Source organism: Pleuronectes platessa, chromosome 9 (assembly GCF_947347685.1).
Source record: "Pleuronectes platessa chromosome 9, fPlePla1.1, whole genome shotgun sequence".
Taxonomy (NCBI): Eukaryota; Metazoa; Chordata; class Actinopteri; order Pleuronectiformes; family Pleuronectidae; genus Pleuronectes; species Pleuronectes platessa.
The window spans coordinates 7,313,314-7,337,738 of NC_070634.1; the positions used below are offsets into that span (position 1 = coordinate 7,313,314).

Below are 24,425 nucleotides of genomic sequence, written 5' to 3' on the forward strand. Positions count from 1 at the left end.
TACGTTACTTTTTTTTTAACATACAATTTAGAAAAATATAAAATGTTATATCATCTGGAAAGAGGCACCGACACACAAATATTTAAAATGATGTAAACTTTGGATTCCTTGTGATATTTAGCATTTCACTTACTGCATAGACTATATTTTAGTAAAAGCATTATTTTGACTGTAATGTCTGACTTTGCGGCAACAATTCTTGTATTGTACAAAACAAAATGATCATTGTGAATTTGTGGTTGTACAAAATTAATAAAAGGTGACTGTATACTATGAGCATGTGATTTAGGTAAGCGGTGATAGATAAGTGTAGTATTTTGTCTTAAAAGGTATGAATTAAAAGAGTAAAACTCTGGTGTTGAAGTTGAAACAGTGTCATCGTACATTCTGTTCACAAGTTGATCTAATTGGAGCAGGAAGAGGGGGGTTGCTGAACCTAATGTTCCTTGAGAGGCTGACAATAATGTGATGTCACCATGAAAATCTAAGAGAAAGACATCAGCTTGATTTGACAGTAGATAAAAATGCCTCTTGACAGGGATGTCCATGCATTACTTGACGTAAGAAGAAACCGACAACTAGGTAAACAAGGGAAGCCGATTTTTCTCAAGGAGGGTTTCTGTCAGGCAGGTTTTTGGTAGCTCTTAACACGCTGATTTATGCTGAGGTGTTAATATTCTTTTGACTTTTAATTAGGGCTGTGAAATGATTAAAATTTTTAATCAAATTAATCACAGGTTTCTATGGATTAATCATGATTAATCACATTACCGATTTTTTCGGAATATTTTTGTGAAAACAAGATTTATGACATTTAACTTTTCTTTTGTGCTGCAACTCAGCAGTTCTTCAGCAGTTATCATTGCTTTTCCATATGGAACATTAATATAATCTTCATCCTAAACAGAATTCGGGTTCCTTAGCCATTGTGTGGTTGAATAAAACTTTTTTTTTAAAATTAAACAGAAATTATTTGAGCTTCTTAGCCATAGGATGGTTGACATTTTTTATATTTTTTGTCAGACAACCATTAACCACACCATGATACAATCTAATGCCTCTAAAGGCCCTCTTAGCTACTCGGTCTTTAGCCAGTTGGTGAGGCAAACTAACTTGTTCAAATTCTCTGACAGTAAAGCTGACCGCTTCTTTTGCACAATGTGTCCGGCGAGTGAGTCTGGTTTGGCGCATTCCACTTGAACGCCCCTCGCCGACCAACACATGCTTCGCGTTGCGGTGGTTAGGCGGGTATTGCTACGGTGAAACGATAACGTCTTCTCGCAGAGTGTGCATATCACCTTGGTTTTACTGAATGTTCGATCTTTGTTTTTTTGGAACACGATCTTCCCGTCCAGAAGGTCCTCAGGTTCATCAGAATTATCCATGTTGTTTGTTTGTTTGAATGGCAGCTGCCGTCTGACTGCATTAGAGCGGCGACTAGTGCAGAGGCGGCGGAATTGGAAGGTCCTTCTGCGCATGCGTTAAATGCGTTAAAAAAAAAAAACGAATTAATCCTGTAATTTAATCATAACGCGTTAACGCGTTATTTTTCACAGCTCTACTTTTAATCAGTTATTTGATTCTATAAACATGGGGTTAAAACGTCAGGACTAACAGCTGAGACTGATTCGTGATTGGTCGAGCACATCTATCGAACGGACCTTGCTACTGTGCAGGCTCTGGGTCCAAATACACAAGATGGCAGCTTTCGTATCTGGGCTATTTTAGCTTCATTTCTAGAAGGAAGGAGGAAGTGGAGACATGTTTTGTTTAATGTGGTAGAAACGTAAGCACCTACCAAAGTACTCAAAATGGCCTCTGTGGTAGGTTCCGCTTCAGTAAGTGTTTCTAGGATCAGATTGACATCATAACAATCATACACACACACACTGTGAAAAGGATACCAGCCCTGCTGTTGTGCCTCGTAAACATAAACAAGCAATTTAGTATGTTGAGACTGAGCAAAGAACCCAGTGCTATACTGAGCAGTGAAAAGCATCACGTGGTCACATGACTCATCCTATTATTAGCATGTGAGCAAGAACATATGTGGCACATGCCAAAGTATGTCTACAGGCACATTGCTCGCTGCCTATGGTGAGGGCTCCTGGCAGCGTCAGTATGGTGTGGGGTTGTATTTTCCTGGCATGGTTCAGGCACACAGAACCCCTAAGGGACAAAAACAGATGCCAATATGAAGCCATTCTGCGTGAACATGTTCAGCCAATGGTAAAGCAGTATGTACAAGCCACTCAGTGGTGCTTTCCTGTCATAGTGTATCGCTCTCAGCCTTAAGCACATGACCTATCTAGCAAGGAAATGTGTGTGCCTCTTATCCTGCACTCATATAAAGTTTTAAACACTGTCGGTTCACATCTATCTTCTCTCAGTCTTGTATTAAAGAGTAAATTTCCTCTCTCTGATTTTTACACTTTCCATTAAAGGTTAACAAAGTTCCTGGAAATAATCTATACTAATAATAGTTAGCACATTTCTTTCAAACTGTCTCTCTCTTCATTCCATTTGTGTTTAAGGGTCCTAGCTCCTAATCAGTATAGTACCAGTACCAGTCCAGTGCCTACTCTAACCAGCTTCTGTTATGTTGAAGTACTAGTACGTTTCTATTGTGAAACATTTTAACAGCAGTGGGCTATTACATTTTCAAAAATACTCTCTCTTGCTGAAAGCTAAATTAGTAAACTGATGTCCATATTTATGGTAAATATGAAGCTACCACAAAAATCAGCGGCTTGCTTAGCTTTGCAAAACATTCGAAAGCCTAAGCTAAGCCACCTAGCTGGCAGTCACTTCTTGATCTTAAAACCCTTAACTCTGTCCTAATTAAAGGGCGGCTTCTTTCGGAGGACGCAAAGAACGAAACAGTGAATTTCCTATTTGCCTCACCAGCTTACCATTGCATCGCTAGCTTCTTTGATCCACTGCACTTCCTGCAGTTCAGCCACACATAGCGATGATGTTAAGTTCGTCACCAGCGAGCAAAAGCAATCCAGGGATGGTATAGCCAGAGAGGCACCACCTGTTGCAACCTTGGAAATCAAAGGAACATTTGCCGGATGCATTTGAAGGAGTCTTCAAAATGGGACAGTATAGTTGCTCCACTGTGACACAATGTGTCCTCAAATGCCTCAAAAGGCTGGGTCCCTGAATTGAGACACGGCACAATGACTCACTAATGTGAGTCACACAGCAACATGTGCTGTCTAACGTTTGCTACCAATAACCACTAGCCAGTGATCAAACCAGATGAGGTAAGTTCATAGCCGCAAAACTACTTAGTGTACTGAACTGACCGAGGGTGTGTTGTGTTGGTTATCAATTAAACTTAGAATTTTTACGTCTTTCTTTCCGAAGTTACATAGTCCCACTGTCACCATAAAACCTAGGTGATCCCAGTGCTGCATGCAACAACTGATGTTATCAACGCCTCAACCACAGCTAATAGCAGTTGATGTTAGTAAATTAATTATAGACACAATCATATAACACCAGATGACATGGTGCTACAAAGTACCCCTTACAGTTTTCCCATTAATTATAAAGATTGTGGTCATCGACCATATATTATTTTCTCCCGCCACAGTTTCATAATGAACTTTACACTTCTTCGAACTAACTTGGTGTATTGCACCATTGCTGCATTTTGCAGCACTGTTTGATTCATGCTCGCTCACATTATTGTCCATAAAATTGTTACCGTTCACACTGACTGTCAGATCTAATAGTTATAAGTGACATGATCTCTCTCTCACGTGAGAAGCACATTATTTTGCTTAAGTTACTGCCTGTCACGCGAAATCTGTTGCAGCTGAGAGCGATGTTCGTACGGATGCACCCCCGCTACCACCATAGATTGAATGAATTCTGTGGGAAACACTGACTTACCCAAGAAGATAAAAGTTAAAACAACAGACTATGAACAATCAGATCATCAAGCATCAACAGTCAGAGGACAAACATCTGCACCTGTGTTATGTAAGGAGGATCGGACATTTAATGCTTTGTCATGATGATGATTTCTGAATCGTTGCACTGCTTTTGTCTTTGACTTAAAGTTGTTAAACAGATCCTATGATATGTAGACCTAATACAAAGATCCAAAAGTGAGTAATTAGTCTGTTGCCTTGATCCATCAGACCCCTCATTGGACCTGTCACGGAGCATCAAGTGAATCACAGCTGCTCCTCAGTCATCTGTTGTTTTTCCCATCTTGATAAATAAATGTTCCTTTTTTAGATCATATTTTATTTTGGCATTGCCTTAGCTTCAGTTTGTCTTTTTTTACGTTGCATAACCAATGGAGCTTTTACCACAGATGATAGAATTGATGCGGCCGGCTTAAATATGTTTCCTCCTAAAAAAAGCTGTGGAGCTGTCAGTAGAATCTAGATTTATTTAGTGGAGAAATAGTGTCTATCCGCCCCCTTTGAAGGGAACAGTTATTTTTGCCAGTAGTGAAGAGAAACTGGGACATGAGAGGGGAAAAAAAGGACTTTCACATCGAGCCTTTAAATGGGTCACCTTGAGTGGCGCACTTGTCTATGTGGTCCTATCAGGAGCAAGAGAGCGAGTAACACAAAGATGTAGGAGGGGACACACATTTCCTGTCTGAATGTTAAAGTCATCATTGTCCCCTGGCACATGGAGTGTTTATTTTAAGATGACAGACTGACTTTCAGGCCCAGCCCACCTGTTGATCCTCCCTTTGTGACTGAATTCTCACATTCTGGACGAAGTCTTTTCCCCACAAATTCTTTCCACTTACTATGAGTAGATGCAAAGCATTACATGTATGTTCTTCTGTGCAGTTTAGCCAAAATATTAATTCATTTTCAGAGTTCCTCAAATTTTTCCTAACTCATGTTGAGCTGCCCCAGTTTGTTTTGGAATCTCTCCCCACACCATGAACCAGATCCCTGTTAATGATAACAACCGTACAATTGTGTAAAAGCTGGACAGACGTGGATGGAGGAACGCACTGATGCTGGTTTTGTAGGCAACAAATGACAAGCTGCAGCAGAGTTAGTACTCTCCTGTTTGTGTCTTTATATGTGGAGCAACACTGTTAAATAAAAACCTAATTTATATAATTTGAGCCTGAAGAAATGACTAAGGACAAATTTGAATTGCAGCAGAAATACATTTGCAGTTTTCTTTTTTCTTATTTCCTGCTACCAAGTGAACATTTTGATGGCTTCGCTCTAGATCCTCCAGGCTGTTATTAACAAATGTCACAGCCAAGCAGTGCATGTTTAATAGCTTTGTTTGGACAGGGTAAGTAGACACATAACACGGGATATTGCTATTATGAATCCATTAAAAAGCAGTTCATGACAGTAAACCAGTGCTCTTAATTCTGGGTTCAGTCTTGTAGATTGTTGCAGGGTTCGGCAGCACAAACACAGAGAACAATATGCCAACATGATGCATGGAGACCAGAGTGTTACACAGCCCTGCTGTAACTGCGTCCTCTACTGACTAATGGTGCCTTGGAAGAAAAGTGACATGACTGGTTTAATCAAGAACAGTTGATAATTTTGTATTTAATTTGTAGTCTTTAATCCTTTCCACCCGGTCATATTTAAATAATTATAAAACATAGATATCTGTGTCCCTACTTTGAATCATGAACAACTGAAAAATAATCTTGAATTGATGTCCGATGTTTTCAAAGGCGAAATATCTGCAGTAGCATTATTGATGCGGATGTAGCTAAATATGCAACAGAAAGAGAAGTGCTGAATAGTTGTTTAAAGTGAGCTGATAATGTGCAGCAAAGTCATTTTGAGCGATCAGGGGATGGACAGTGTTAGTGAGGTCCCAACGATACATGCGCTCAACCAATCATGAATCACTCTACGCTGTCAATCATGTTGTTTCCTGTGGCAATGTTTTTATAGCATCAAATAACAAGTTAAACCCATCCTTACACCAGAAATTAGCACAAACATCAGTGAGATCAGATGAGAGCTGCCTAAAATGACAGAAGCCATCTTTGAGAAAAAAATTATACCATGAGTCTTTAGTTTGGTCCCATCCACTATCATGGAGGAGGTGGGAATTGTTGGATGTACTGAAGCCAGCCACTAGATGGTGATCACTTTAGGGTAGCAGTCATGTATTCCATCTTTATATACAGCCTATGGGTCAACTGCCCAATGTTAAAATTAGGGCACTGCTGGCACAATCTCTTTTACTACACCCACTGATGCATTATTAGGACAATACTGTTCTTAAGGAAGTAGAAGTAAATGGTCATCAGGGGACTCATTTATAAAACTGTGCATATCATTCATACTTAAAGTTTGCGTACACTGGGGCCGGTAAGATGTGTAGGCAACTACCTTCATTCAACCACGTAATGACACAAAACATCGGAAGTGAAGAACCATTGAGAACGTTCACATGATGAAGAGCAGCACAGTCTCCACACTTAAGAAAACCAAATTACAAGTGCAACACATTTGTCTGAACTTCTTCAGCTCTGTGGGGAGAACTTCCTGAAGTTTTTAATTACCATTTTGAAAAGAACGCTTTGTTCTGCTGCTGGATGAGTCAAACATGAAGATACAATTTTGCTCAACAAAAAGATGCAATGATTCCTTGTTAAAAATAGTTTTTGCTGTGCTTTAATTTCAGAGGCAATGAGACATTGAGTCCTCTCAAACATTCAACTAATGGTGTATTTTGAAGGATTTTACCTTCTAGGCATTATTTAGTTTTATTAAAGTTACTTACTTCTTTCCCCTGCTGTTTTTGAAACAGACACTGCACCTTAAGGTATCAAATAATTGGTCTTGGTCTTGGCCCAAGTTCTTAATCTGTGCTGTTTCAGGTCGTGGGAGAGGTGACAGCATGTTCATGGTAAATAATAATTTACCCAGCTTGGTTTCTCTCCCACATAAATGAGCCCCAGAGTTCGTTGGCACATGGGAATTCCTAAAGGTCTTAAAATAAAAAGTTAGAACAAAAGGTTCACAGCAGCTGGTTTATTGCTGTAATCCCTCCAACAAGAACATGCACATAAACTACAAAATTATTTGTAGTTATACTTAGAAGCTAATGGGAGATCAGTGGGTTGTAATATATGTTCTACTCTGTTAAACCTGAGAATGTATTAACATTCTGACTGCAGTGCTTTCTACTTTTTTTACTTGAAGCAGAAATAACCGGAGCTGACTTTAATGACTGATGTAATGTGCCATGAATTGGAGCAAAGAAGCAGGTTACCTTGGGTCTCTGAAGTTTTAAAGTCTCTAGTTGGGAAGTCTTGGTGCTTTTCAGGCCTCCACAAGTCAATCAATGCCGCTGGCAGTAGGGAAGTGAATCTTGTTCATTTTTTACAGCTTCTGTCTTGACAAGTGTGTGTTTTCACTGTTGTGAATTGAGCTTTATGCCTTTTTTGCAAATGTTTAATGGAACTGAGGTGGAAACTGAGATCAGAAAATTATACAGTGACAACAAGAAAACAACAACAAAGCAAAAATAATTTAAGACATCTATCTAGAAAATACTAAGACCATTTCCATTTAATCAGACAAATGGTAAGAATGAAGATAGAAAATGCCTATCCATCAGAAAATATACTACCCTTAACCCCATGACTCTTCATCAGCAAATAGACATGTTGCCTCGGTCTTCAACATAATCACTCTCCATCATTTGCATTGGACAAAGATATTTATGCATTGATAGATATGCAGAGATTAAAAAATTAAATACAACTCATGCAAATACCCACAAATTGTTGTACAAAGTCCTCAAAAGATTGTAATAAACAATTACGATGTAAAACTCTTACACTCACAATGAAGCAAAGTTCTTCCCAGCTAACCGTTCTAAACAAAGCAGGATTTATCAATGCTTAACTTAGGCCAAATACTCAAAGGGATTTAGAGAAATAATAAATAAAAAGTCAGCTAATTTTAATCCACATTCATTTTTTAGTTGACCCCTTCTGTTTGATGGACGAGACTCTGCAGAGATGACAGTGAGGCAAGAACAGTTGCTCAATATATAATCAGGGAGGGGCCCTGTAAGGAGGTAGTGATGAGTGGACCTAGTGTCTTAGATTGAGATCACAACATCTTGGGCTGTCCAAGATCTCATTTATCAACTGGTCTTTGTCGTTCACTGAGATTCAATCAGGAATGTTAACTATCCCAACAAATGTGGTCGTTATCCTGTCGAACTATCTGAAATAAGATAAGAAAACATCTAGTGGAAGATAATGGATGAGGTAATTAAGATCCAGGGTACAATTGATTTATAGGACATTTACCTTCCTCGTCATTATTAAATCAAGAACCACCCACATGACAAGACACCATGAATGGGCCTTTAAGTATGACATCACCAGATCAATTTGCTTTTGAGAATGGGCTTGGAAAACCGGAAGATTATTTTTAATTTCCGGGGGGTGTTATCAACGTAGGAGACCTGCAAACAATTTAAGAACAAACAAGCAAATATTTGTTCTTTGAGAGAAAAAATACCATCTCGTTGGTTTAAGACTATCACCATGGAGGATTCAACAGACTTCTGGTAGCCATCTTGGCTGTTAACAATAATGCAATCAAACACACCTTATTTTAATATTATTGTTGGGGATTGGTCCACTTTGTGGGGATGGAAATCAGTCTGAATGGGAGGGAGACCAGTCTCATCTGCCAGGGTGAATAAATCTTAGCTTTGTCATTTCTCTGGTTTACATGCTAAACACTTTGACTTTTTTTATTGCATATGCAGTTGCATGAATCATTGTCCCGTCTCAAATATTGCTTATCATATGTATACATGCAGCCATTATCTATACTTTAGCTCTAGCTTATCTCATATCTTATCCTCTGATGGTCACGAGGGCCGGAGCCAATCCCAGCTGACATTGGGCGAGAGACTGGAAACACAGTGACCCCGGACAGGTCGCCAGTGAGTCACAGGGCTATATTCAGACATGACAGGAGTAATGTTTAGACACACGTCTGTGTTTCATGTGCCTACGATATTCAAGACTTATACTGATTAGTTAAAATGCACTGTAGGTTCTGGTCAGGTTCATTTCCTCAATCAGTGAGACGTACATGTATATCAGGCCGTTCAATTTGAAATGTTTCCCTGCTGTGCATCATGTCCCTTCACTCAGACTCTCTTGCATATGCAGTGTACGGGGATGCTCATGAGCCTGCTGTGAGTCATCTTGTACTTCTCCTTTCTGGTAGCAGTCATTGTTCACTGTGATCTATGTTGCGATGGTGCCTCTGGCTTTCTGACGGGGGGAAACTGGAGCACAGCTCTGAGCCATAGGCAGAAATACCAGGCCGAACTAGGACATGTTGAGAAATGGGGCTAGCGGCGGGGCGTCGCTCACAGAGAACTTCATGGAGGAATGATGAAAAGTATCTCTGGGATAACGGACTCAGTGGTCACTACATCTGAATTTCATTGGTTGCTCCATATAATTTTGAGTTTTACAATAGATTGTTTTTAGGATCTTTCTCATAAGACACCCACTGTTGCAGGTGCACTGGTCCTATGTATACATTTCACCTGTGAATCATTCAGTTACATTAGTGCTACACAGCCGTTATATGCTAACCTTTCCTCAATTACCTATAATGTGATACAAAGAGCAGTAAACTTTCACACAAAGGAACCTGTAACCATCAATTAATCAACAATTTACTGGCATTTTTGCTTGAAAGATTATTTTAAATATTACACAAATATTAAATAATTGCTTGATTTTCTGTTCGCCAAATAATCTGCTCATTAACAAATCATTGACATCAATTTTTTTGTTTTGCTCTCCGAGCTCAGTAATGATTGTACAATTCATCTTGTGACTTCTTGTTTGGGTACTGACTCCAGGTCTGGAACCACTGATAATATTAGTATGACTAATATTGCTGAAGATTAGAATTCGGTGATCATCCTAGTTTCGGTGGGATTTACAAAAATATATTACTTTTTAGCCAAAAATGTTGTTCATTTATTGTAAATAGAATATTGTTATATATGCTGTCATTCTTCTGTACTGCTGTGTTTTTTCCCAATTGTTTTCTCACTGGCTGCTTTGTTGTCATTGCAGGAGACCAATGAAATTGTGGCCATTAAGAAGTTCAAGGACAGTGAAGGTAAGAGGGCTCTTTTCTCTGAAGAGGAAAACGCAAGGACAAAATTACCAGAGATCGCATGTTTTTTTTTAATCTTCAAACACCCTATACATAATCTTTATTTCTATTGGGGTGCTTCCCATTCTCCTCAATACATGTACACCCAGTGTATTCCTGATTTCCGTCTCTATCTCACCTCCATGCAGAAAATGAGGAGGTTAAAGAAACGACACTGCGGGAGCTTAAGATGCTCCGCACGCTCAAGCAGGAAAATATTGTGGAGTTGAAAGAGGCCTTCCGCAGAAGAGGAAAGCTGTATCTCGTCTTTGAGTATGTGGAGAAGGTAAACTCTCTCTACAGACTTTTTCTTGATTAGCTCTACACTGATTTGTTTTAATATCACTATCGCCCCGGTGTGGTGGTCGTATTAACATTTTTTTGTGTGTGATTTCATTCTTTAGAACATGCTTGAGCTGCTGGAGGAGTTACCCAACGGTGTGCCGACAGAGAAAGCGCGCAGCTACATCTTCCAACTAATCAAGGCGATCCACTGGTGCCACAAGCATGACATCGTTCATCGGGGTAAAGTTGTTATTTTTATTGGGACACGAGGGAGACATTATTAATGAGACGTAGAAGAGAATAGTGCTGCTTTGACTTCTGCTTTTTTGGGGCGCAGAAAATTGGATATAATAGAAAACATATAATTTTTCTCTTGAAACAGTGGCTTTAAAGGTTTTCTAATGCTTTGCACACTACATTGTTTGCAAGCTTTTGGCGAATCAGTGGCAGCAGAGCAGGAAACCAGATGGCCCATGTGAGTTTTTGGCACACTGAGAACAACTTAGCAGGCGTCCAAATGGCCTGTGGTATACCCAGACACACATATGACAGTGTTACCAAGGGATATGATTTATAAATTACGGTTTGAATTTACTATCTGAAAAATCGATTATTCCGATTCTTTGTTTGCTGTGTTTAGGAAGAAATATCATTCACCTATTTAATCCTTTCATTGGTCTCATTGATGAGCATTCAGTGTGAAGGTAAAGATGATAGTGATGATGCCCCTGACCAGCGCATGTGTCACACTCTCCATCTGTGTTTTTCCTCCTCAGACATAAAGCCAGAAAACCTTCTCATCAGCTCTGACGACACCCTGAAGTTATGTGACTTTGGTGAGCACCTCTATCAAACACTGACACAGTAAGGGTTGTGAGGAAGGCAGCCAAAAACGGTCCAAGCTGTGATGTAAAGAGGATATTTTCAACTGAAACTATATTTGGCTGAAACCGGTGCTTCGGGAGTACAGCAGGCGGGCTTCATCTGGTTCATCTACAACTCAGCATGCAGCCTCCTCTTGCTTCACACACGGCTGCTGTGCATTCTCCTCTCATCTCAATTAATGAAACGTGTTGGAAAACAAGACGCGAATCAACGCCTTGATTCAATCTGGTAGTGCCTCAACAAAACAGGGGGGGAGGCGGAAAACATGGCGTAGCCTGGCATCATGTAGACAATCTGGAGTGAGAGACTGAAGACCTGATTGCTCTGTGTCAGTCAAAGGCATTGAGGGAACAGACATGGATCCCACTGTGAAGGTTTACATTTTGGACTGTGTCATGCTGCACATTTAATTTGATTGAGTGATGTTTTGATTTCAGACTATGAGAAATGCTCAAGCTGAGAGTGAAAAGTTCATGCCGACAGCTATTTGCACCAGTGTACTTTATTAAGATTTATTAATGCAGGAATTAAACATGGACTTAAACATTGGTCATTCAGGACATTGTATTTCCTGCTGAGAGTCAAATAAGATGATTGAAACCAGTTTTAGGTCTGTAGGCTAAATATGAAGCTAGAGTCAGGAGATGGTTAGTTCAGCCTTACATAAAGCTTGATAACAGGAGAAAACCTCAATCATGGCTATGTTCAGAATTAACCTTTTATAATCATGTCAATACTATTAAAAAAAAAAAATACTCCCATGATCTAAAAATGTGCACACTTTAAATAGAAACTCTGAGCCTTTACTTCTGTAAACATAAAATATACAGCCACAGCTTGTGGATTTAGTCACAGGATTATGAATATGAACTCAGATTTCCCAGCATTTAATAGTTGCTATCTTTTATGACTGATGATGTGTTAAACAATATCCAGGATTAAAATGATTTAATATTCCCAGAGGGTTAATCATCTCCTGTACTGTACACGAGTACAGCTTTAGCCTAACTCAGCTACTTTAAGCTACTGGAATCTTAATGAGAACCCAGAGAGGTACCAGACTGAAATCACTTTTAGGTGTCTCAGCATATAGAGCCTATCAAAAGTCTCCTCAGCATACTATATTGCTTCCTCTGTCTTTTCTTTCCAGGCTTTGCACGTAATCTCTCAGAGGGGACTGATGCCAATTACACAGAGTATGTGGCCACTAGATGGTACCGCTCTCCGGAGCTCCTGCTCGGGTACGTACTGTGTTTTTTTCAATCAAGCAGAGGTGAAAACTGCAATGACATATCATTTAAGTGGCTATTCCTAAGCCTGGCCTTCCTCGACAACCCCTGTGAATCTCTGGTCCCAGGGCACCTTACGGGAAGGCGGTGGACATGTGGTCAGTGGGCTGCATCCTCGGAGAGCTGAGCGACGGACAGCCTCTGTTCCCAGGAGAGAGTGAGATTGACCAGCTCTTCACCATTCAGAAAGTGCTGGGACCCCTGCCACCAGAACAGATGAAGCTTTTCTATAACAACCCTCGCTTCCATGGGCTGCGGGTAATGTCAGGCCACACATCACAACCCTCACTTAGGTTCTCTCTTCTGACCCATCTCTCTATGATGCTCCTAATTATATCTGCTCTTTCCCTTTTCTCCCACGTGATCTTCTCTCTCTTTTTGCTGTATCTTACTGCCTCCTCCTCGTTCTTCTTCATCTTCTTCCCTTATTTATTTTCTCCCCCTGCTAAGTCTGTCCAATCTCTGCTTGATTCTTTCTTTCTGGCGGAGAGTTCTGTGCCGTGACTGATTGGATCACAATGACTCATCGTGTATCATGTATCCTGTGTGCGCTGTGAAGGAAGGCTGTGTTAAGTCTTCTGTTGCAGGCTGGTTCTACAACAGACCTGGGTTATCCTTCTCTTTCCCTTCCTGCCCACGTCGCAGGATATAATTATTAGTTTGCAAACTGCCCTTACGTGAATCTCTGCTGGTGATATGGACCCAGCTTGATAATTATTCATTTATTGCATCTTGGACACTTGATTAATGGGTGTTGGCATGCACCCTAAATTCTTTTCAGAATTCCTGCTCATTAATCTACATTAACCTTGTTCTCTCCATTAAACTGCTCTCTACACTGAGACAGAAACATGTTGGAGAGGGATTGTTCCTGAGTAAACATCACCTGCTGTTGTTAGTACCCGCTCAAGGGGAAACATATCTCTACTCTCCACAACATTGCTATGCCTGTTAAATTTAAACGAGTAGATAGATAGCATCTGAATGGTGGACATTCATACTTAAACCCCTCATTAACAGACTGACGCTCTTAATAACAGTGGAAAAGACCACAACACAACTACTGAGAGGCGAATGGTGTTTCGACGGAAGCACACAATCTGTAGTCATTAAAAAATAATGCAGCAGAAAGCCCACAACACTTGAACGCAGGATGTCTCATGGTCGTTTTATCACGTTGGCCACCTACGGTGTGCTTTGTATCACTTGGAAATGTGTTGACGTTCTGAACATTTTGTGTTTTTTCTCTTGGCAAACAGCAGATTCACAATAGTCAGAGAGAAAACAAGAGTGGATGAGGAATTCATCTCGTGCAATAGTGCTCTGTGTGAACATTGTTTTACAAAACCTTATTTGAGGAGTAGAAGCATCTTCAGGGTAACATCTGAAGAATCTGTGAGCACCTCAAAAGATTTTAAACAGCGTCATCATTGTTACATGACATCCCCTGCAAACTTTGATTAGGTTCATTAAGTATCAGAGTGGAAATGACTTAAGTTTTTGTAAACAGTGAAAAATTACGCTAGATATTTAGCAGTCAGACATGTCAACAGACCTCATGTGAAAACTATATTGCAGCAACAGTAGTGACACTAACATGCAAACTACCAGATATTCCAAGAGGATATTATCCAGATACTACAATATAACAATCAATCAACAAATATATAATACGCTATGACCAAATCTAACAGACCGTAAATACAAAATCAAACCTTAAATAGATCAAACTTAAAATGACACACATGATGAAAGTTAAAATGAAAGTTAAGAATTATGTTAAAACTACATCTTCAACCCATGCCTAAATAAAGTGCTACAGTAAGTACAACATGTTATTCATAGGGTTCAGGTATGTGGGCAAACATTTTTTTTTATATCTTTGTGAAAAGTGCACTTTTTGTACTTGGAGTAAAGTAAAAAACGAACAAACAGGGAATTACCAGAGTAAAGTCTGAACCATTGTCTTTTTTGTCCCTGATGAATCAGGAATCAGACCAAATGCAGAACCAGCTTTTTAATCCCCAGTAATTCTGTTACCCCTACATGCAGCAGCATTAATACCAGGAAGTGGCCACACTGACAAGAGCAGGGTTGATGTGCTGTAAACCAAATCTCGTGTTCTCCGCAGCTGTATTAATATCTCACTTCATGCCTCTGTCTGCGTCACACAGCTGCTCCACCTTTCATCAGAATAATACAGAGGATTTGTTACTGTTTTGAACGCGTCTGTGCAGAAAACCTCCTGCTGCGTTGTGCATGTGTGAAAGGTGAACTGCGGATAAAGTCCAGATAATTGGGTTCAAACAGGTCATTACTGAAAACAGCTTTAGTAATATTGAAGTTCAGGTAATTAACACTTGGAATCAAACAAGTTGATGCGTCTACTCTACACACAGCACAGTTAGTGTTGCTATTTTTGCAAAGCAGTAATCATTTGGCTGTTTACCACTCTGCTCAGTTCTTTTTTCCTCTCTCTCGTTTCAGTTCCCTGCCGTGAACCACCCACAAACCCTGGAGCGCAGATACCTGGGAATCATTGGCGGAGGCCTGCTGGACCTGCTGAAGGTAGGGATCACAGGTCTGGCAATAATTGGCAAAGCTGCTCTTCCGAGGAGTGATTTTTATTTTTGATCTTTTATCCATTTCTGGTTCATTCCTGCTCACATAGTGGCATAGTTTTATATATCTACACACTTGATAATTGCATCATGATCATCATGTTTACGTCGTGACTGCATGATGCCTCTTCACTGCTTCAGCATCTCTCAGCTCATATCCTGGTTCCAGCCCTGCTGTTATTGCTGTGTCTGCACTGTAAACAGGAGCTCCATGTCAAGAATGTGGGCTGTGTTTTGTGCACTTGTGCTTTTCCCAGCAGATAGTGACTCACTGCTAACACAATGTCATCTCAGGACTGGATTCAGGACGGACATGCATCGATCTCATTACATCCCAGGCTTTTTTTAATTGAATTTAGATATTAATTGAGCTAAAATGTATTTGCTAAATGCCAATCTGAGGCTGCATTTCTTGCAAAGAGTAGTTGTCTGTCTTTATTTGTCTGCCTTGTTTGTTGTAAGATTATTGCTACTATGAAATTATACTACTCTGACATTATTGACACATTCCATTCAGTTTTTGTATTTTTTATGGTTTCACACAGAATTCAGCTTTCATATGAGTGTATGAAGAACGATTATTAAACAAATGTATTTGAGTCACCAAAAAATCCAATGTCGCAAATCATATTTTACATCGTTTGATGACTCTACACAATTAAGCAGCAGTCTGACTGTAATGATAATGGTGGTGACTCATAAAAGCATGAGTGGTTTCAGTTTGTTTGCGATGTCAGGATGTTGGGGTGCCCTCAGGACTCACAGGCTTCCTCTGTGTGTTTGGGTGTTAGAACCTGCTGTTGCTGAACCCGACAGAGCGTTTTCTCACGGACCAGAGCCTCAACCACCACACCTTCCAGACACTCCGGCTGGTGGAGCGGCCAGGCCCAACAACACCGACGCCTGTACGCTCCTCCAAGAGAAAACCTCACCATGGAGACAACACCACCCCCAGCAGGTCAGCAGCAAGCACTATACAATGTAGATGGATGATAGATAGCTAGATTTAATGCAAGAGTAAGGGTCCTCTGATGGATCCCTGTGGAACACCAAATGGTCTGTATTTATATAGTGCTGTCATTTGCCCTTTCACACACACATTCATGAAGTGCATCTATGTACAGCACTCTCTATCATGCACCAATCCTCCTTGTGTGATGGGGTTTCCTCCTTTCAGTTCCCTGCTGTGAACCAAGACAGGGATTGATCCGCAGACTCTCTAGTTATTGGATAACCCGCTCTACCTCAGGAGCCACAGCCACCATATTTACACACCAAGCAAAATTACTTTAATGTGATTTTTACCATCTAACTACGATATTTTCCACCCAACAGCATAACATTGAATATGTGATGCACAGTTGACCATTCTTCTCTCTCTCAGGAGCCATGGGAGTAAGAGCTCAGGAAGCCATCGCTCCAGCAGCAGAGAGGGCTCCAGCTTGCCTCGGCATGAAGACCTCCACCCCAGCAATGACAGCTTTCTCAACGGCAACATGCCCACAGCAATCAACCTCAGTCCCACCCTGCATCCCAAGAACTACCAGCCGCAGATCTTTAACCATTCCACTTCGTGCAGCATGGACCTAGCCAGCAGCAACCTGCCTCACTTGCTCAGTCCCGGTGAGGCCAAGGGCAAGGGTGACTTCGAGAAGAGCCTGGGATCCAAGGGGTCAGACGGCCCCGGAGCCAAGTACCTCAAATCCAATTTCCGCTCGCAGCAGAACCGGCATTCCTTTGTGGAGGGTAAAACCAACACGCTTCAGTCAGGGGATAAACATAGTAGACACAGCTACATGGAGTCTCACAGCTCCACACCCTCCTCCTCCAAGTTTGCCTACCTAAACTTATCCAAGAGCTACGGTACGCTTAGTGATGCCAAGTCTGTGGGAAACTTAAATGATGTGCATCTCTATGCAGATGAGCCTACAGCGCGCTATTTTCCTTCAAGCTGCCTTGACCTCACAGCTCCGAGCAGCCCAGCAGCCCGCCGAGTCGACAGACTGGGACTCGGCACAGCTAGCCGAGGAAGGGAACGGGAAAGCAACACTCTGGACTCTTCCTACAGGCGCTCATCCATACGCCACAAGGCCTCAGAGGAGGCCAAGTCGCCAGATACCTTGGACCCTGGGGAAAGTGGCGTGGAACGGACCCACGGTCACTCTCTGTCCGCCCCACATGACCCTGTGTCTTACGGTCAGGGATACAATAGCCCTTTCTCCTCCCAGCAGAGGCCGCACCGTCACTCTATGTACGTAAGGAGGGACCACCAGAGGACACACGGGGCGGACGAGGGTCTGGTGGTGGGTCAGGGCATGCCTACCAGAGCCAGCAGCCTCCAGCTCCTTTCTCCACAGCTGCAGCACCGCACGCTGCCTCACCACTCTGGGGGCTCCTCCAGAGAAGAAGACATGAGCAGGGTCAGTCACCAGCCCACATCAATCTCCAAGCTAAAGGAAAGTCTAAACCTACAGGATGTAAACATATCAAATGCCTACACCAGGTTGTGTTGGATAACTCTTCCTTGGTGTCCGTTTTTACAAAAGCATGGCAAGGGTTTATTTTGGTAGCCTCTGAAAATATCATGATCTGTGTTTAGCTTTTGTAGCTAGATCTTGTCAGTCAGTTTCTTAGGTTTATAAAGAATTGGAAAGGAAGGATTAATATAGCTGCAGCTCCTTTTATGAATGATGGTTAAGATCTTGTTAGGATATACAATGAATCATATTTAACTGGATATTTATAAACTGTATACACTAGTATAGTTTATATAGGGTGTGCGTGTGTGTATTTGTATGTGCGCTGCAATGCTGAGCTCACCTCATGCTTCATCATGTCTCTGTTAGCAGACTGAACAGGCACCCACTGAGGTCATCCACAGCAGACCCCCAATAAGGGACTCGACCAGGGACAACTCTGCATCTTTTCACACACAACGGCAAAAAAGCGAGGTCCGACATTCTGCCTGCACCCACCATTCCCCACCCACATCCAGTCTTCCGAGAGTGTGGATGTGGGTGGATACTGCTGTCATGAACTGCTCTCTCCCTTTATCTCTCTCTCTCTCTCTCTCTCTCTCTCTCTCTCTCTCTCTCTCTCTCTCTCTCTCCTCATCGGATGCCTCTTCATTTTCTCTGTGTGCTTTGCTTCCCTCTAAAGCGACTATACTTACGATAGCACAGTCAAGCTTGTCATCGCAGCACATTTCAGTTTGGCTCTGAATACATTCATAGCCTCCACAGATGCTGTTTTATTATAATGGCTACTTTTAAATCAATACACCTTCCCCCTTGTTCCTGTTATTTAAGGTAACTTTTTTAAATCAGCTCAGATAGAGAGGCATGCAGGGCAATAGGCCTCTGTGGCTCTATGTGACGAGCTCTTCTGTTGTGACTCAGGTCGGCTTATATCATGACAAGCAAACAGAAGATGGAGGCTCCTCCAAAGAGAATCGTAACATCTACAGTGAATCCATGCCAAGGAGAGTGGGAAGCTTCTACAGAGGTTGGTTTGGACAGATATCCCTTTTATTCACTGCACTGTGCAGATCAAATTGTTGAGCATCTCAATCCGTCTGTGGTTTACTACAAATCGTACACATCGAATTTAATAATTGGTCAGACTTAGAGCCAGTGTATATGGCATTCTCACTGATTACTGAATCAGAGAGAGTTAACCTTGACCCTAACCCTCACCCTGACAAGATAATCATGCTTGATTATTACACAATAATCAAGCATGATTTTTGCTGAATATGTTTTATTGATTTTTGAGGTAAGACAATTCCAATAAAATTGTTTGACTAAGATTACTTTTACGTACTTTGTTAAGGAGTCTGTAACTAACCCCGTCTGTAGCACTGGGAGACTGTAGCCCAGCACAGACTTTCTGTCAGTGACAAGTTAGAGATCAGGGTATCACCAAAACCAGTTAGATTCATCTTCTGGGAAACAATAAATAGTCACAATGTGTGGACAAAAATGGTGGCTCACAATTGTAACCGAGGTATTAACCCTCAAAACACCTCTCGGTGCTCTGTTGGGAACAAACTATGCAATGCGGACACTGTCTCTAAATTGCCTCAATGAAATCGTTGTCATTTATATATCAACATTTACTTTTCTCCCTATCTTCCTTTACTTTAAGCTTAATCTGATGCTGTCTCATATTATTACATTGTTTTGACACAAACTCAATAGGGAACCACAGACGAGACATTCTACACATAAATGTCTTTTAATGTTGATGTAATATTTCTCCTTTTCATTGGTTGGAGGTACAATTCACAGTCTTGTCTAACATGTATATAATGCTTTACATAGTTATACAGTATATTTTGAAAGTACTTTAGACCTGCTTGGTAAAGACTGCAGAATGTGTTGGAGCTGTACAGAACTGTAATCTGTTGATTTTCCCCCTGAATGAACTTGTTTGCTGTGTTTGTTGAACAGTCCCTTCCCCCCGGCCAGACAACTCCTTTCATGATAGCAGGGGTCAGAGCCGGGGCTCTGGCTTGTCCGGGGACAGCAGCGGTTTGACGAACCACTCCAAACGGCAGCAAGGCTTTGACCCTTGGTAATTATGCACGTGGATTGGTTAATTCACCAAAGAATATCTTCTCTAACTGAAGCTACAGAGAGAACTCCAATTTGTTCATGGTCTGCTGTTCTGGCACATTAAATTTTACACTGGTGGCTTTAAGATAAATTGTCAGGTCTTATTAGGACTTGGACGACAGAGCGCTCAGTCGGCTTTGATTTATTTTTCAGGACTGGCCCAGATACTGTTGTGTTGAGCTCCTCTGAGCCGTCCAAAGAAAAAGAGAAGCAGGGTTTCTTCAGAGCAATAAAGAAGAAAAAGAAAAAATCCCAAATGGTGAGTTGTGTGTCGAGTAAATCTTCGGGTGTGAGTCGTGTCTGGATGTTCACGCACATGTCCTTTTGGATGTCAACACCTTGTCTGTTAAGCTGTCTGTCTACATACTACACCTCCTCCTCAGCGTTTCAAATGTTTAATACTTTGCCTGTATTCGCACAGAAATATAAAGCCATGTCTTGTTGTTGTGATGTGCTCATGTACCCTGTGCCACCAGTCATGTGCCTCTATATTGCAGATGGAAGTCCCCGGTGGAAGGCCTCCTGTCATCAAGAAATGTCTTTTCCCTCTGTTTAGCCCAAAGAATAACATAAAGCATAGTTCCAATGTGAGAGTCCTCCCTGTAGTGTCGTCTCCCATGGTACATGCTGTTTTACACTCTCCTACTCATCCTGCAGCTCAGTGTCACCCAACTAACAACGCATGCAGTAGGAAAATAATAACATAATAATCCACTCTGTTTTATTGTTTACTTTTGACTTTAAACAGACTTTTATTTTTAAAAAATGATGCGCTGTGGTTAATTCACGTAACAATGAATTGCTAACATGAACAAGCCAGATCCATAGAGGCAGGAACAATAACATTACATAATAACAATGAGGCAATGATTTTTTGGGAAGGCTAATCATGAACCTTTTTCCGGCAAGCTGTATGGATCTGGCTGTGTTCAGTCCATCAGATTCTGATCAATGGCCACTGATTTCAACCACTGCCCTGAAAGCATGTCTCCGGTTATGATCTGAGGATAAGTGAGAGAACTCATCTTTTGTGTAACATGAGATTTTAGAGACGTGTGTGTGTGACCGAGGTAAAGAGCATAGGATGAACCAGAAGAGTTAAATGAAAGCATATTCTCACATGTTTAACTGCCTGAATTCCCAGTGACAGTAGCAGTTCATCGTGAAACAGGTGTGTGAGAATCTCTCGTCCCTTCACTTTTCTATTTATACGTGACACTTTGTTCAGATTGGGAGAGCAGGGTTTCACAGAGCGCAAATAAACGCAATCTGTCACCAAGCAGTCAGACTCAGAGCTGGGGGAAATTGATGTGTAGTACTGCTCGTAGAGTAGATGGTCTCATGAAGGCTTTATGTACAAGATGAGTTGTCTCTCCTCTTCCTCACATCAGAAAATGTTTCGGGTTTCTGGCTCCGGATGCATGTTGGTTTGTTTTTTTCCACTGCACTTGAGATCAAACAATGAGATGACCAATGATATCAAAATGAACTCAAGACTCATGTCAGTGGTAAATCGACACATGTAAAGGACGACACAAACCAAAAAAAAATTCTCTTAAGAACATCTCTGCATATTGATAAAACCTGTGCTGTAAGCTGTGTTTATTTCACCTCAAAAAGCACATTCATTGTGTTACTTGTTGTCCTTCACATTGTATGGACCTACCTCTGTCATGAGTGTGACATTAGGGCTAGATAACAACTGACTGTCACTGTGCGACAGGTCCCCACTGAAGGGGTGGATCCAGTCATCCAGAAGTCGTCCAGGTCTTCAGGTCACCAGAGCAGCCGCCACAGGACCCGTGACAAGAGCAGAGACCGAGACCGAGACAGGGACAAGGACTGGCCCCCTGAGAAGCTGTCGGATTCACATTCTCCGGTAAGTCTCAGAGAAGGGATAAAGGTATTTTCTTCTTCTAATACTTCTCCTTTTTATTTTGAAATTTTTTATTTATAGATGGTGTGTAATGTCTTATTTTTTAGAGTCAACCACTGAAGTCACTTCGCAAGCTCCTGCACCTTTCGTCCTCCTCCTCCAACCAGACGGCGCCCTCTGATATGCGCTATCAGCCACTGCCTAATCCAGCCTCCGCTCAAGGTGGTTTCTCTGAGAGCCGGGGCCACTCAGGGGTCAGTACGCCCCAACTGAAGAGCCGACAGGCGGCCTACCCACTGCCTGCACAGCTGGAGTCCGGCTGGCACACGTCTGCCCTTGGCCGTCCCGAGGGAAACCCCTACCCAGAGCAAATGGGCATCAAGGGAGGCCAGAACGGGCACGGATTCGGACGCCCGTCCAGGTCTCGTATGCCAAACCTCAATGACCTGAAAGAGACGGCGCTGTGATTTGCACTGCCCTCACACTCACTGGGGGATGACGCTTCCCCTCTGTTGCTCCTACACCTCCCTTATGTAACAGTACACCTGCTGTACACACACACACACACACACACACACACACACACACACACACACACACACACACAGACACACACAGTTACCAAACCTTCAGTTTTAAACACTGCTTGCAAACAGGCCAAGAGCCTTTTTATGTCAAATTTTTTTTAAACTTCCATGTTTGATAGACTTTATATTATTACTTATATAATTCTGATTATAATTTGTATTATAAAGTAAATATATTTCAAATTAAGTATATATAAATGGATCAAGTGTAGATTTTAAGTGTAAGTATTTTTGTTTCTATCAATATAGAAATATAGTACATTTTACTGCGTAGTATTTCCTTAAGACTATCTAAATCATTTTAAACAAATGAATTTTATCAGTTGTCCCCATAGAGATTGGTAATGTCAGTAATATCAGTGTGTTCATCTCGTTCAGGACTGTAACTCTTCTGAGCTGTCTCGCTGTCACATGTGCTTTCTTCTACTGGACACAGATGCTCAGATGTGTCATGCTCCGTTGCAGTGTAGTTTTTCTGAGTTGGCATCGACAATCTCTGTTTCTTTTTGAGGATATTTAGGTTTTTATGTATTTTTTGAAACGCAGCCATTTTAGACACTTTGGTGCCATGAACTAATAGAAATCCTAACCTAACACCTCCCTCTGTAGGTCATACTGAAGCACTGCATTTACTGTTTTCAGACAGATTACCACTCACTAACATTTCAATATTGTCTTTTCATGTACTGTATATGAAGTGTTAATAATCCCTTCCGTATATATTCTAAACAAATATACAGTTAGAACTATGGCTAGACGTCATTTCAAACAGGACTATGCCGAAGATCCTTCTGGTAATCTACAAGTATTTACTGAGAAGTTCATGTATGTATAATGAAGAACCCACAGTAATTAAACCTTCACACATCTAAAGTTAACTGCACTCACGAACAGGATTCAAGAAAGTCTGTTAAAGATTTCACAAAAGCTACTTCTAAGTGGTTTCAATCGTTTAATCGGTTAAAAAAGACACATGCAACATTTTTACATAAAGTTTAACAGCTGGAATTTTGTCTATAAGTATAATTTGAATGGTATTTTGTTCTAATTATTGTTGGTAAGTAGCTTTTTACAGCAGTTAGAGGAATATAAAAGCCATGTGGCCGTTCTAGTGCAGTGGTTCCCAACATGATGTTCCCCCACAGCCCTGTCACTTAAACTCAAGCACCTCTGTAGTTATGTTCCAAATGCTCTCATTTCAAACTGGATTTATAGTTGCAATAGTTACAGATGGATTTTTCAACCATTTGTCTGTTTCCTGTTTTATCAGTTTAGCTTTGTTTAACCTCCAATTTTGGTGGCTAATGAGTTTTTATCCATTTCTTTCTTGATATCTAATTTTCAGCTGTCCAGTGCTTTAAGCTTTTCGCACAACCATACTGTTCAGGTATTACTGCTGATTTGGTATGTGGGTATATTTTTTTTTGTTCCCCACCATCTTTCTATGTGCCCCCTTGAAACTGCAGACCCCCCCCCCCCCCCCCCGCCCCCCCCCCCCCCCCCTACGTTTGCACCTGGTTTAAAGTCACTGTCCTACTGTATTTTTAACTGACTGCACACACTGAGACGCTGGGGACGAGCCTTTAAGGAATCTTTAAATGGATCCACGCTGGCGGCAGAAGCCCTGTGCTGTGGCATCGTTTTCTGTCTGAGATTAAGTGCCGAGAACGTAGCTTGGCTGAAATGAATCTTAAACTTCTTAATGTTGCACTTTGAAGAGACTGTGTGGCTCAGCAGCAGTGTTGCTGTGACACTGTAAATTCTTCCTCAGTTCACGTTCATCCCATGCACAGTGTGTGAGGACTGAAACACGGGGCTGCAGTGACACGCCAGGTCCAAACACCACCGTACCGTATCGTGTGTTGTGCATCTGTAAGGACTGGGCACACTCCATACATGACACCATACGTCTCACTCTTTGGATAGCTGTTTTCCTGAAGGAGCACCGTGTATTATATTAATACTGATGTGTGACTACTTGTTTGGTAATATTTATAACAGAGGATGTGTATCAACTGTTTAAATGAAATCGAGTATTCAGTTTGTGCTTTTAATACAGACACAAATGAGTAGCATAGT

General features: G+C 41.4%; 1 protein-coding gene across 4 annotated transcripts in view; it reads left to right on the forward strand.

Annotated features, from left to right (window-relative positions):
- Positions 1-23,816, forward strand: part of LOC128448559 (cyclin-dependent kinase-like 5) — a 34,093-nt gene extending 10,277 nt beyond the window's left edge. For 2 of the 4 annotated variants that reach the window (XM_053431258.1, XM_053431260.1), the window contains 16 exons: positions 10,106-10,151; positions 10,337-10,473; positions 10,592-10,712; positions 11,249-11,308; positions 12,508-12,598; positions 12,715-12,904; positions 15,134-15,214; positions 16,059-16,225; positions 16,652-17,687; positions 18,114-18,218; positions 18,666-18,771; positions 19,719-19,842; positions 20,037-20,142; positions 20,381-20,503; positions 21,607-21,762; positions 21,867-23,816. In XM_053431258.1, the coding sequence (XP_053287233.1) occupies positions 10,106-10,151; positions 10,337-10,473; positions 10,592-10,712; positions 11,249-11,308; positions 12,508-12,598; positions 12,715-12,904; positions 15,134-15,214; positions 16,059-16,225; positions 16,652-17,687; positions 18,114-18,218; positions 18,666-18,771; positions 19,719-19,842; positions 20,037-20,142; positions 20,381-20,503; positions 21,607-21,762; positions 21,867-22,226 (3,009 nt within the window). In that variant the 3' untranslated portion in view covers positions 22,227-23,816. Of the gene's footprint in view, positions 1-10,105; positions 10,152-10,336; positions 10,474-10,591; positions 10,713-10,901; positions 10,948-11,248; positions 11,309-12,507; positions 12,599-12,714; positions 12,905-15,133; positions 15,215-16,058; positions 16,226-16,651; positions 17,688-18,113; positions 18,219-18,665; positions 18,772-19,718; positions 19,843-20,036; positions 20,143-20,380; positions 20,504-21,606; positions 21,763-21,866 lie in introns of those variants that run through there. The other 2 variants (XM_053431259.1, XM_053431261.1) reach the window with 2 other exon arrangements.
- Positions 23,817-24,425: the final 609 nt, after the last annotated feature.